We start from the raw sequence: 14,742 nt of genomic DNA, 5'->3' as shown, positions 1-14,742 counted from the left end.
CTTGGGGTCGCGAAATACGAATTTAACGTTACTTTTAAAAAATTCAAAATGTAATTTCGAACAACCGACATCGGATTTGTAATCAGTGACTCCGAAAACCCCCGAGTAACGAGTTTCGAGCGTTTCCGATGAATTTTTCAAAATAGATTTTTGCAAAGAAGAATTCTCTTCCACGTCTCTCATTCACCTATATTGTATTTCTTCGTAGACGGAATTTGGACTGCAGAACTGAATTTGATTTCAATATTATCAGCTTTCAGGAGCTTTCAGGTGTAGTCCAGGCATTAAAGAAAATATTATAGGTTGCGATATGGCGTACATAATAATAAGTCTAGAAGTTGAAACATTTTTCTAAAGAAAGTAAAGATTGATGTGGTATTTGTAGTGTATGTATTTACGGTTTACCTATACTAGAAACATATAAATTTAAACGCCCGTCACCCCTAATATAGAGTTTTAAAACGGTCAGTGTACGGATTATACCACAAAGAACTTGCACTAGTTTGCATTTCGCATTTTGAATCATACATATAACATATGATTAGTATAAAAGAACCTTAGTATATAAGAAATCGTATAAAATTAAATGGTCTGCATAAGAACAAAAGTTGAAGTTTAAACGCTTAGAAATACTATTCCCCATTTGCCTGTCTACGCATTATAAATGCAAAACGATTTCGAAAAACTGTCTTCCTAATTAAAAGCGACTCAATGAATTGATTAACATTTTTGTAAATTGGAAAATCATTATTTAATTTCGAAACCATAAAATTGCATACACGACCATTGTTCCAATCAGTTCAGTGTTAGCCGTGCTACGGAACGGCGAATTTTGTTTTAAGAAACCAGACAGAACAACAGGTGGTTACACACAGTTATATCGGAATAAGGAATTCCATATAACGAATTGGGATTAACAGCGCAAAAGGATAATTGTGCAAAGCTGAAAATAACAAAATGTCAGCTGCAACGGAGACAGTGCAAGAGGCGATTACACAGGCCTCGGCCAGCGGTGGTCTGGGCGCCTTGTGGACAGCTTTGATCGGTGTGGTGGTGATTGCGGCCTTGTACGAGTACTGGCGACGTAGCTCACGTGAATATCGTATGACCAAGAATATACCCAGTCCACCGGAGGTGCCCGTTTTGGGTAATGCGCATTTAGTGCTCGGCTGTTCGAATGCGGGTAAGTGGCTATAGACAAGTTTAAGCACATTCAACAATTATTTTCTTTTATCTTACGTATTTGCAGAGGTTGTCGCCAAGGGTAATACCTATCTGGAAAAGTATGGTGAAACATTGCGTGCTACACTGGGTCATGTACTCATCGTATTCCTCACTAATCCCAACGATATTGAGATTATCTTGAGCAGCAACAATCACTTGAATAAATCCGAAGAGTACCGTTACTTCAAACCATGGTTCGGTGATGGTCTGCTCATTAGCAGCGGTAATCACTGGCGTCATCATCGCAAAATGATTGCACCCACCTTCCATCAGAGCATTTTGAAGAGTTTCGTACCGACTTTTGTGCAACATTCCAAAAATGTTGTGGAACGTATGGCTAAGGAATTGGGTAAGGAGTTCGATATTCACGATTACATGTCACAAACCACTGTGGAGATCTTGCTCAGCACCGCTATGGGTGTGAAGAAGATACCGGAGGGTAACAAGAGTTTCGAATATGCCAAGGCTGTCGTGGATATGTGTGACATCATACACAAGCGTCAAGTGAAAGTCATGTACCGTTTGGATGCCATTTACAATATGACTAAAATGCGTCAAAAGGGTGATAAAATGATGGACATCATCTTGGGCATGACCAAGCGTGTGGTTATGGAACGCAAGGCGAACTACAGCGCGGAAGGTAATGGTATTGTTGAGGAGGTCGATGAGACGGCAAAGAAAGCGGCTGCCAAGAAGGTCGGTGGTCTGCGTGACGATTTGGATGATATCGATGAGAATGATGTAGGTGCTAAACGTCGTCTGGCGTTGTTGGACGCTATGGTGGATATGGCTAAGAACCCCGAGATCGAGTGGAGCGAGAAGGATATTATGGATGAGGTTAACACCATTATGTTTGAGGTAAATTAAGTCTTAAGCTACTTAAAAGACGATTGAATTAAAGTTTTGCCTTTACCGCTTTAGGGTCATGACACTACATCGGCTGGTTCCAGCTTTGCACTGTGCATGATGGGCATGCATAAGGATGTGCAAGAGAAGGTCTTTGCAGAACAGAAGGCTATCTTTGGTGATAATTTGATGCGTGACTGCACCTTCAACGATACCATGGAAATGAAATATTTGGAACGTGTCATTATGGAGACACTGCGTATGTACCCACCAGTACCGTTGATTGCACGTCGCGTCGATAGCGATGTGAAATTGGCTTCAGGCCCTTATGTTGTGCCGAAGGGCACCACTGTGGTGGTACTACAGTATCGCGTACACCGACGCCCCGACATTTATGCCAACCCTGATAAGTTCGATCCCGACAACTTCTTGCCCGAGCGCATGGCCAATCGCCATTACTACAGTTTCATACCATTCAGCGCTGGTCCACGTAGTTGCGTTGGTCGTAAGTACGCCATGTTGAAGCTAAAGGTGCTGCTCTCCACCATCATTCGTAATTACACGATTCACTGCAATGAGACCGAGGCGGATTGGAAGCTACAGGCTGATATTATTTTGAAATTGGAGAACGGTTTCAATGTGGTGCTACAGAAGCGACAACCGGTTGTGGCGTAAATGGGTGTTGAAGAATTATAATCTACTTTCCTCTTTCTTCTTAATTTTTGATCTAATACCTATGACGAATTAAATTATAATTAGCTTTATAAGAATGTACTCTTATTATTTTAAGTAGCACACCTTCCGCGTAAAACATATTGTCAGATAAGCCACACTTTTTGAGGACGTACATAGAGACGGGGCCGTGTTAGGAAATGTTAGGAAACGAAGCCAATTGTGATCAGCGAAATTCAACGATTTTTTTGTGGACGGTAGATGGCTTATCTAATTTGCAAATACTATTTTTAATCCAAGAATCAATTAACAAATCAACTAACCCTAGTGTTAAGTGTGGAGTGTCAAAACTAACCAAAAAAACAATTAGTATAATAAAGAGCAAGCGCAGTAGAAAGCTGAAAAAATGGAAATTTATGCCGAGTTTCAATTAAATTTGCAACGTGGACAAAGTTTCGCATGAATTAGTGATTGGAATCAAACCACACAATGAATAAAATATAAAGCAACCGCATATTCATTTTCCTTGTGTGGCACCGAGAACCCATAAGTTTCATAGGTCGCCTCTAATATATTGATTACACAATTTAATGACTCTCATTACTCGAATGTGTTTAATAAAAATTCAAAATGAAGTACTTTTTGATAGGGAAGAGAACTGGCGTTAGCAAGAAAATTGTGTCTGATCAGACGCTTTATTTGGCTTGAAGAAACCGAAGGTAATAAGGAAAATAAATCATTCCTATTACTTTCGCTTTCTTCAATAATTTATAGGTTTCTTGACTATAATCACAATATAAAATTGTCATATTGACTGACTGGCTTATGTCCCTTCACTAAGCCTTAACTCAAGAAGATTCTTGACCTAAAGGGGGTAAAAATTCAGTTACTTTCGGAAAAAAATGGATTCGAACTCTCAGATATGCTTCAAGTCTCTAAAAATAAATACCAAAATTTATTTAATCTTCTCTTCAGTACTCTTCATTATTAGCTAGTCTATATTATCGGCCTCGACATCGGCCAGTATCGGACATAAAATTCAGCATCGGCATCGGGCGATTCTTTGCCAACTTGCTGTTAATCGGCATCGGCCAAAAATTGGAAATCGGTGAGACACTTTATATAGAGTATTATATATTCTATGTCAAAAGAAAATGGGGCTGTCTCTGATATGTTCTGAGAAGAGATCCAAATACAATTTCTTGGTTGGTTTCCTATCAACTGGAAACCACAAGGTAGCCAAAGAAAAGGACGACCCGTTCTAACCTGGAGAAGAAATTTGGACATCGAAATAACTAAGGTCCAAAAAAGATGGAGTCAAATCAAAAGGCTAGCACAAGAACCCAATAAATGGAGAAATCTCATTGTGGCCCTTTGCTCCCCCGCGGAGCCAAAATATATTATATATGTACATATAAAGCCTTTTATAACTTTTATTGTTCTGCTATTTTTTAATTTGGTAGGCTTTTACGTATTTCTTTTGGATTATTATCACAATTTCTTTTTTACGGTAATAATAATGGCCAACACTAGTCACACGAATTTTATTATTTATTTTAGTGTCAAACACCAATCGATCTTGTATCTGAACTACCCTATTAATGTAAACTCAATTAAACAATTATCAGATATCACAAGTAGATGGCGCAAAAGTGTACAATTTTATGAGGAAAAAATTTGTCACCTTTTTTACAATTATTAGTTATTAGTTATCATTTTGGCGATTAAATTCATCAACCACTCGCAGTCAACGTAATCTTCAACTCTATAATGACCTTAATTTATTAAAATATTTAATAAGGAAGCAGAATAAGAACCTGACTGGACTGACCTTTTAGAGGCTTCTGAAAAATAAAAATATGAATTTTAGGCTCATCGATCGATGTAACTGATCTAGTTGAATATTGACTGCCCGACAAATGATCATGGGTTTTGATCCCGACTGAGGCGAAATCTAAATTAAATGTTAAATTTAATAGAGGGCGTCCCAGACAAACATATGTAGCGCAGTTCAAGGCGTTATAAAATATAAAGTACTTTTCTTTTTTAGCATAAGTAATATTCATTAAACATTAACTCGTATGTTAGAGGATATACTAAAACTATTATATTCAAGTGAGAATTTACTTTCACTTTCAAAAATGTATAACTATTATAGTATCAAGATATTTTAGATTCTAAGGGTATTTATTCTCAGACTTTGTTCATCGTTCATTTATATAATATCGAATTTAGTGTCACGATCTTGAAGAAGACTGAAATGATTTCATTAATACTATATACGAGAGGTTTCTACGTAGTCAGTACCTATCGACTTCGAAGTTAAAAGGGTAATCGGAGAGAGAACCTTGCAGGATGAGTACATACGTCTACTTTGGATGACTGTAAAGTACATGAGACCACTGGTCACTGTCCCATCTGAATCCACGCTGCAAGGTAAAAAATCTTATCGGATATCAAGCTGTAGAAGCTGCCTGGAGGACGATGAGGTGGAATATTCTTCTGGAATGTCCCGCCTTTGCGAGGGGCACTTTGTCGAATCCTAATACCTAATCAAGAGGGGATCCTGACTTTACAAAGGACTGTCCTAAATAGCCTACATGTGTTTCCCCTCTGGTGGACACTCGTTCAACTTACCTAACCTAACATTGGACTCCGTATTGAAACTAAAGAGTAATATTTAATCACTCCCGCTACCATGGCAGAAGTTTAAGAAAACAAAGCAAGGCTCCTCCATATATCAATTAAAAGAATTATAGTAGGAAAAAATTCACAATGAAGAGTCGGGAAAGAAATATCTTTCTAAACATATAAAAGAAATCTGTTGTTCGACAAATTGAGGTGCTTCCAAGTTATAAAACCGGATACGAACCTAGTAACTGTGGAAATCCGCGCCTCTGGCCACCACTATGCCACGACGACTGGACGTGAGCTAGCCCAAAAGTCACTGACCTTATAATATAATTATTAAGCAATGCAAAATTTTGAAATGGAATGAATACGTCATTCGGAGTGCCTATGCAAAAATCGTTGGTTACAAAATTAAACTACAATGTACTATATACATATATATATTGTTTTTTGCAAAACTTTTATTATAACATAGGCTAAAAATAGGTGAAGAAGGTTCACTAAAGCAATTCAATATGCATTTATGTAGGCATGACGCATGGCTCGGCACGCTTTCGAGGCAAGTGGAAAGCTACTACTTGCATTAAAAATGCTCGGACATTTAGATTAGACAAACAGTGCTTTGCAGTAGCGCCAGAAGTGCAGTTGTCATAAACACAATGGATTTAATAAACACAACCAGACCTGAACAACAATATATTACAGTATCAAAGCAGCACATCCTGTCGAGTCCTTTATATGTCAGTTTGATCGGTGCATTGCTGGCTTTAGTATTATATGATATTTGGTTTCGCAATACCGATGCTTACAAGAAGCTGAAAAGTATACCTGGACCGCCGGTGCTGCCGCTTATTGGCAATGCGCATTTGCTGTTGGGTCTTACTCCCACCGGTGAGTGTTAATATGATCGATTTTTGGTAACATAAAATAAAAAAAAAATCCATTTTTTTTCATTCGCAGAGATGGTGCAGGAGGCACTCAGATACTTGCATTACTACGGTGAGACAATCAGCGGTTGTTTCTTCAACTTTATGGTAGTCTTCCTCACCAATCCGGCCGACATTGAAATCATACTCAACAGCACCGTACACATGGAGAAGTCCGATGAGTATAAATACTTTCAGCCCTGGTTCGGTGATGGTCTACTCATTAGCAAGGGCGCACATTGGCGTCATCATCGCAAAATGATCGCACCCACCTTCCATCAGAGTATACTTAAGAGTTTCGTGCCAACTTTTGTGCAGCACTCCAAGAATATCGCGAAACGCTTGGAAGCCAAATATCTGGGCCGTGAGTTCGACGTACATCATCATATGAGTCAGACGACGGTGGAGATACTACTTAACACCGCTATGGGCATGAAACAGTTACCCCCAGGCAGAGAATGTGCACGATATGCCGAAGCCGTGTTGGAAATGTGTGATATACTGCAGAAGCGTCAGATTAAGGCGCACTATCATTTCGATTTCCTTTATCGTTGGACGAAATTGCGTCAGCGTTGCGATAAAATGATGGACATTATCTTGGCATTAACGAAGCGTGTCATCGCCGAGCGGCGTGAACATTTCAATTTCGAAACAGATGGCGTGTTAGATCAACAGGATGTGCTAAATGCGCGGGCGTGCGATCGGAAGAAGGAAGGACTGCGTGACGATTTGGATGAAATCGATGAAGCGAATGATGTGGGTAAGATTGATTAAAATTGAGTAGTGTGCATTCGTTTTTTGGTGAAATGAAAATGTTAAATAATGTTGCTGATGAAGACAATTGAGTGTGAAAAGTGTAACTAATTTATTAAATTGGAGAAATTTATCGATTTCCTTGTACAGGTGCTAAACGTCGTTTGGCTTTCTTGGACGCGATGGTGGAGATGACAAAGAATCCGGATATTGAGTGGACAGAGAAGGATGTGATGGATGAAGTGAATACGATTATGTTTGAGGTATGATTTGTGGGTTCGTTGGAAGAATAGGTGGTGGAATATATATATAAAGATTTACAAGGAAAATCACTAGAATTAAAAGTCGAACTTACTTCATGAACTCTGCCTGTTTGTCTCTCTTGCCAAGGAACGCCTAATGGTACTAGATTGAAATGAAATCGTCCAAAGTCTTCTTCTACATTTCTCTTATTGATATAGAGATTTGTCAGATCGACTTACTTAGTATTGGGTGTTTAGAGAACGCGAAGAACCTAGACTATGCCATTATAGCCAATCTAGTTAGTTTTTTTATATATATTTTTGTATATCAATCCCTGTCAACAAGAAGGATCTTCTGGGAAATCTCAAAGTGGCCTAACAAAATCAGAAAATCCTGAAATCTTTTTGTTCCGACATCTCAACTTCATAAAAATAGCGACTAAGGATAGAAGAAATTTCGAAGAAACCGAGACAAACCTCACAGCGGCGTAAAGGAATCAGAAAATTCTGAAACCTTTTTGTTCTGACTTCCCAACTTCAAAAATATAGCAAGAATTAACTAATGCCAGAAGAGATTTCGAAGAATCCTAGGTAAACCTCAAAGTGACTTCCCAATTTCAAATAGCGACAAATGACTAAGGATAGAAGAAATTTCGAAGACGCCGAGGCAAACCTCAAAGTGGCCCAAAGGAATCAAAAAAACCTGAAACCTGGTTGTCCCAACTTCCCAACTTAAAAAGAATTGAAAGCTAGAAAAAATTTCGAAGAATCCCAGGCAAAAACAGCTACCTTAGAGAATTAGTACACCACTCATATCGAAGTCTATAAAACAATCTACAACCATTGAGTGACCCAAGTAGGTTAAAGAAGAAAAAAGAAAGGGGGTCAAGATCCATTCCTAAGCGAAATAAATCTGTATATAATTTTATATGTCCATGATCCATATACATTTTGGTAGTCTATATATTATTTCTTTCATTTCCATGCGCCCAACACCTCCTGTCCAACAGGGTCACGACACCACCGCCGCCTGTTCCAGTTTTGTACTCTCTCTACTTGGCATCCATAAAGACGTGCAGACACGAGTATACGAGGAGCAAAAACAAATATTCGCCGACGACACTGAGCGCGATTGCACCTTTGCCGACACGCTAGAAATGCAGTACTTGGAGCGTGTAATCAAAGAGACGCTGCGACTCTATCCACCAGTACCGGTGACAGGCCGCAAAGTTAACGAGGATGTACGATTGGCCTCCGGACCATACACAATACCGAAGGGAACGACTGTTGTGCTGGGAACTTATGCGGTGCATCGACGTGCCGATTGCTATGAGAATCCGGATAAATTCGATCCGGACAATTTCTTGCCGGAGAAGGTGTCAAAGCGACACTACTACAGCTATGTGCCCTTCAGCGCGGGTCCACGCAGTTGTGTTGGACGCAAGTATGCCATGTTGATGCTGAAAGTACTGCTCTCGACGTTGGTGCGTAAATTCGCAATACACTCGAATGTGGATGAGACGCAATTTCAATTACAAGGTGACATCATATTGAAATTAGCTAATGGCTTCAAGGTTGTGCTGACCACACGTCAGCACTGAGAAGTGTGTGTAAATAAATATGAATTTTTTCGCATTTCAAATGTAATCAATAATCATAAGACCTTGATTGTCGCATTTTGTATTTGAATATGTATATGGTTTGCATATTAAAGTAGTTTATACTCGATTGTTGTTTTTGTTGTATATATTGAATGCGTATTTATACGTGTTTCTCATAAATATTTATACCGCAAATATTTGCATGAAAATGAGTGGATTTGTACGAGTAATGTAAGTAAGTACGCCTGCCTGAGAAATAAAAATGAAAATGAAAGGAAATCATGTGAACCTGAGCACGCATATGAACTGCGGCGTAAGAGCGGCCGATTTCCGGCAAAACATATCGTTTTAATGATCAACAATATTAAATTACAACGCTGGCTGAATCGGACTCGCATTACACGCTCACATCCCGCACAGACTCACCGACTCAGGTGAGAAAATTTTGAAGCGTTGAACAGGTAGTTGGGAAAATCAATTCTTTTGCGAAATCTGTAGCTGGAAACCAACGCTAATGGCATTAGAATTATCAGCAGCGAAGGATAACGAGCTGAATGCGCACTTGCAGCTATAGAGCAGCATAGATTTGGGGGTGCCAAAGGTGTCTTCATGTGTGTATGTATGTATGCGCTTGTTTACACCAGCAACACAAATGTGTAAATCAGCGTTGCGAATCGCGTTGCTGTGTATTAGAGAGATTATCGGCAATTCGTTAAGCGTTGGAAATCGAATTTTCAATTTCGCAAGCCTTTCATTAATCTTGTTTCACACAACGAAACGGAAGTAGGCAGATATTTATTTTGTACAAAGTAAATAAACGCAAATGTACATATGTATGTACTTATATAAAAGCATATGTACACAGTTGATTAGATTAAAAATGAAATTGTGAAAAACTGAAAGGATTTCCGCAATGCAATCCTTCTATAATTGCACTCTTCAGCACTTTTACATTTCCGATCGTTTCCACTTTTGTCATATGTATGCACATATGTTTATATTCATACATATATATATGTTATCTGAACATTTGTGAAAGTATTTTCGCTGAAAGAAAGTACTCTCGTTCATAGAAAGGGAAAACCTTTGATTGCGTATTGTTTTTGCTTTTTTTACTTCCACTTTTTTATCGCGTGCTTCTATTCGGCAGAATATGTCAACGCAAATCCTTACTCGTTTGCTGCACTCAATCCTTTGATTTGTGTATTCCGTTATTTGTGAAGAATAGTATTTCCGTGTAATGCAATTGCGTATTTACCTTTCAGATTTGCAGCAGGAATTAGATTCGCAAGAAGGGTAAGCCTTACTTGATGCGCTGTCAGATGAGGAGATGTGCAGCATCGGATGGTTAAAATATGGTGCAACGAACATGCTGTTTATTGAATAGATTTCTTTTCTTATTCAATTACTTTCTTTTTTGAACTTGGAAAATATAATAGAAATGGATACATTGGAACAGTTGCAATATTATAGGAGGCAAACTATTCTTTGCAACAGTTGCAATATTTTAGGAGGCATTGCTGAACATTGCAGAAATCGATTATAAAATGTAGAAGAGCCTGTATCGTATTGCCACTTGTTAAGGGACAAGAGAGATGTTAGAGTTAGCTACATATGAACTGTGAAAATAGGGAGAACCTAATTTTATAGTAATATCGAAATATTTTCAGTACTAAAGGAGACTTTCGAAATTCCATCTAAACAGAAAATTCGAAAGCACCACGTCTACTCTTTTAAAAAATAGAAAAGAAAGAAAAAAGAGATTTAGAAATACGAAAAAATACAACAATTGGCTTTCTTAAATGCGAAGCGAAGGGATATTTCATAAATTCTAACCTTAATATTATGTATTCTTTAGATCCATGAGAAGTTGACGGATATTAATACAGCCGCACAAAAAAAAAATATCATGACCAATGGAATTTACCATGTGTACTATATGTTTTCGGGGTCGCTGATTACGAATCCGTTGTTGGCGACCCCGAGTACCCCCAAGTAATGAGTTTGAATGGATTCCGATGTATTTTTCAAAAAAGCGTTCGCCATATTGGATTTGCTATTTCGAACTTTAAAAAAAAAGACACCGGATTCGTAATCAGCGACCCCGAAAACCCCCGAAGAAATAGTGTTGAATTTTAAAAATCGCTGTCCGCCATATTGTTTTTCTGGGGTTATCTCAAAACCGTGATCTGATGATGGATCTCGGATTCGCATTCAGCGACCCCAAAAACATATAGTGCACATAGTAAGACCCTCAGATAATGACACATTTGTTTTTTTTGTGGCTGTGTAATAGATCTTTTGTAAATTCTAACCTCGAATCAATGTAAAGAAATTAAGTTATCATATGACTATTGGAGTACAGTTGTTGAGTACAGTTGTCTTTCGATGTGAAATCAAGAAGGCTTTTAAATCAAACCCGAAAAGAAAAGCTTTGCATTACTTCCATCTTACAAGCTAATGGATGGAAAAAGACCAATTGTTGAGGTAATTCTGTCCCAGTTATTCTCAGGAGTAAGCGCTGTATTATTACTACTATTTATGTCAAATTTACAGCTTCTGGAGGACTTTACTATCACCTGACGACCTTTTATGTTATTCATAAGATATGTTTCGAGATTGAAAATCAAACCATGTCTGAGGGCTGAGGGATCGTTTTCAACATTTCATCAACTTCAGTTTATCGATACTTCTTCACCAATTTTCTTAATATTAAATATTAAAGACGACGGTGTATTACCAATTATGCAGAGAATATTTTCAGAACGACTATACATATAGAAAAATACTCAGTCAGTCTTGAACTTTAATTTCAAATATGTCAACTTTGAACTTAAAAAATTCGATTGCAAAAACCTCTTCCTTAATTCTAAAGTAACGATGCTAAATTCATCATTTACTCAACCAAGCTTTAATGTCAACAGTAATATGTATATATTTCAGGTTTGAAGATCTAATGTGTTGATCCGACAATTTTTGTTATCTCTTCGTGTTTTCTAATCTTCGAAATACTAATTTTAGTTCCATATTTGTTACTCAATTGACACAGTAAAAAGGATACATTTATGCATACTGCCAAAAGAGTGTGTTGAAAGGCTATGAAGCACTTCAAAAATAAAACGTTACAAGTAGTTGATGGAAATCCATCAATAACAGCACTTGAATCAATCAATCAACAGCATTTTCAAACGTTTTGCGCCACCACTTGAAGCTGTCAGCAAGGCGCTAAAGGATTACAGAATGAATACTATCAATGAAATGAAAATCGGTCAAATAAATAACACCGCATAGATTGAGTATTTTTTTAAGTGTTTGTGATTATAAGAGCCAAGCTATGTTTATTTTAGCTAAAATTTAAAAGGAAATAAAAAATTTAAAACTTTTTTAATACTCTCGAAACATTTAGATTAGTCTTTTAAGAGATGTCAGAATATATGAGGTTGGCAAATATCTCCCTTCCGCTTTTTTGTCTTTTGCGGTTTCGCGGGTATGTAAAAAGCGCTACAGAGCTCGTATCTGGCAATAATATACATCTTTGAAAGGTCTTGGCATAACCCACAAAACGACGCTATGCATGATTAGTTTGGATATTGCGTTCAACAGTTATAGACGTGTAAACAAGGAGTTTATTTTGCTATTTTAAAGTTTTCCTTCGTTAAAGGCAAATCCGCTAGTAACACGTTCCGTGAGATTAATGGTGTTTTGGAGGATGGTACTCTATCACTTCGAACTGCAGAGGAATGGTTTCGACGATTCAGAGCGGGTGACACCATGGACAAGCTAGCCGGCGGAAGACCTGTGACCTGTGTCATGGAAAACATCGAGTTAGACCGGCATGTGGCATCTCGTGACATTGCCCAGGAGATGGGAGTTAGTCACCAAAACCAATTTAAACCGTCAGCAGAAGGCTGGATACACAAAAAAGCTTGATGTTCGGGGCATGATTTTACGCAAAAAAACGCCTGCGATATGCTGCTGAAATGAAACGAACGCGACCAATTTATGAAGCGAATGGTGACTGGCGACGAAAAACGGAACACATATGACAATATCAAGCGAAAGCGGTCGTGGTCGAAGGCCGGTGAATCGTCCCAAACAGTGGCCTAGCCGAGATTGACGGCCAGGAAGGTTTTGCTGTGTGTTTGGTAGGATTGGAAGGGAATCATCCACTATGAGCTGCTCCCATATGACCAGACGTTTAATTCTACCATCTACTGCGAACAACTGGGTCGCTTGAAGAAGGCGTTCGACCAGAAGCGTCCAGAATTGACCAACAAGCAGGGTGAAGTGTTCCACCAGGACAACGCCAGACCACACACTTCGTTGATGACTTGTCAGAAGCTACGGGAGCTCGGATGGGAGATATTTGACAACCTAATATAATATTTGAATACGCTAAATTTTTTTAGATTAGTGCTTTAAGAGTCGAGAAAATATAAAATGAATATGGAACCATTTGAAAAATAATAATTTATCTAAATTTTTGATAAAAAAATATCGATTGGTATGTCAATACAATCTGTATAAGAAGCAGAATCAGAATTGATGAATAGTAGGATCTTATGCACAACATAGAACGGACGAACGAACAACCGGATGAAATTTGAGATAGAGCCTAGAGCTTGAGACACTGATAGACTAGGGGGATAACATATAATCAAAGTAATATCTTGAATCGGTGGATATTTTATCTTATCTATAGTAGATAATATCCTTGAAATGACCGATGGAAAATATCGACTTTTCACTTAACTAAGATAAAACGTATTCTCTCGGCATAGGAACGTCATAAAAATTGAGATTACCAAGGATAATGCTCTATGAGATAATGTGAAATAGGGACTGTCCTGAGTGAGTAGTTACTGTGGAGGAGACTGTTCAAAAAGCATACATTTCTCCAAAGATCTGTGGATTCTACTTATTCGAAGAAACCACTCCAAAACTATAGGAAAATATAATCAAATATATTACTTCTAGTAAAAGAAGCTTATGCCAAATGTAAGAAATTTAAATGTGGTACCTCTATATGTTGTAGACCTCTTGACCTACAGTATTTGGTGGATAAAAAATAAAAAATAAATAAAAAATACGGTTGAGCTAGTGAAGTTATATTGGTTATGGAAAACTGAGAAAAACATACTCTACTGTGTAAGAAATAACCTAAAATTTCACTTCAACTAATAACTAAAGATCACTGCTGTCGATAATAAAGAGGTATCTTAAATTTATCAATGAAATCACCAAAATTAGCATGAACATTGCAGATCTTACACTGTTTCCGTTGGTAAGATATTATCAGAGAGTGCTGATTCGCCACCTCATTTGAGCAGTAGAAATTCCTTCAAGGATAAAAAGTAAAAAATCAATATCTTAACCAACTGAAATGCCCAATTGACCCAACAATAAAGCCGTGCTGTTGTCAAAATATTTACATGCCACAAACTGCGGCTCAATCGCTGCTCATTACACAAGTGCCACTTGCAACTTGCTACCATCGAATCGATAAGTTTGCATTATGGAATGCACAATAACAACAAAACAATCACTGATCAATATCAGCGCATTAATTCGTCGGCATTAAGTTGGCATGTGTGGCTGGCTGCCTTTCACTAACTTAAGTTGACACTTCATTTATCGCCCGATCGGCGGGTGTAAGTGCAGAAGTGCTGCAACAACACTATTAAGTGCTGTGTACTTAAGCAACTGAAAAATGCTAATGCTATTGTGTGGAAATGGCGGTGGCTTTGCAGAAAAAATTGAAATAAAATAAAAATCTCCAGCAACTTAAGTGCTTATATGCATACTTTTGGCAAGGAAATTGGTTTCAAAATGCTTTGAGCTGTGATG

General features: G+C 38.0%; 1 protein-coding gene across 1 annotated transcript; it reads left to right on the top strand.

Annotated features, from left to right (window-relative positions):
- Positions 1–614: 614 nt before the first annotated feature.
- Positions 615–9,022, top strand: Cyp4g1_1 (uncharacterized). The gene is made up of 7 exons (XM_011184101.3): positions 615–1,183; positions 1,250–2,082; positions 2,146–2,742; positions 5,979–6,264; positions 6,334–7,059; positions 7,203–7,315; positions 8,305–9,022. Exons 1-7 carry the CDS (start codon positions 958–960, stop codon positions 8,893–8,895), a joined length of 3,372 nt encoding a protein of 1,123 aa, XP_011182403.2. The 5' UTR covers positions 615–957; the 3' UTR covers positions 8,896–9,022.
- Positions 9,023–14,742: the final 5,720 nt, after the last annotated feature.

The sequence above is a fragment of the Zeugodacus cucurbitae genome, chromosome 5 (genome assembly GCF_028554725.1).
Source record: "Zeugodacus cucurbitae isolate PBARC_wt_2022May chromosome 5, idZeuCucr1.2, whole genome shotgun sequence".
In the NCBI taxonomy this organism is placed as follows: domain Eukaryota; kingdom Metazoa; phylum Arthropoda; class Insecta; order Diptera; family Tephritidae; genus Zeugodacus; species Zeugodacus cucurbitae.
The sequence above is the reverse complement of the archived record's forward strand: the minus strand, read 5'-3'. Positions and strand labels throughout refer to the sequence as shown.

What these genes read in the sequence shown, in the direction of transcription:
- Cyp4g1_1 (XM_011184101.3), top strand. Translation starts at nt 958, where the DNA reads ATGTCAGCTGCAACGGAGACAGTGCAAGAGGCGATTACACAGGCCTCG. An exon ending in AGCGACAACCGGTTGTGGCG is followed by an intron (nt 2,743 to 5,978) that starts TAAATGGGTGTT and finishes TCGGACATTTAG; the next exon opens with ATTAGACAAACAGTGCTTTG. An exon ending in TGAATACGATTATGTTTGAG is followed by an intron (nt 7,316 to 8,304) that starts GTATGATTTGTG and finishes CCTGTCCAACAG; the next exon opens with GGTCACGACACCACCGCCGC.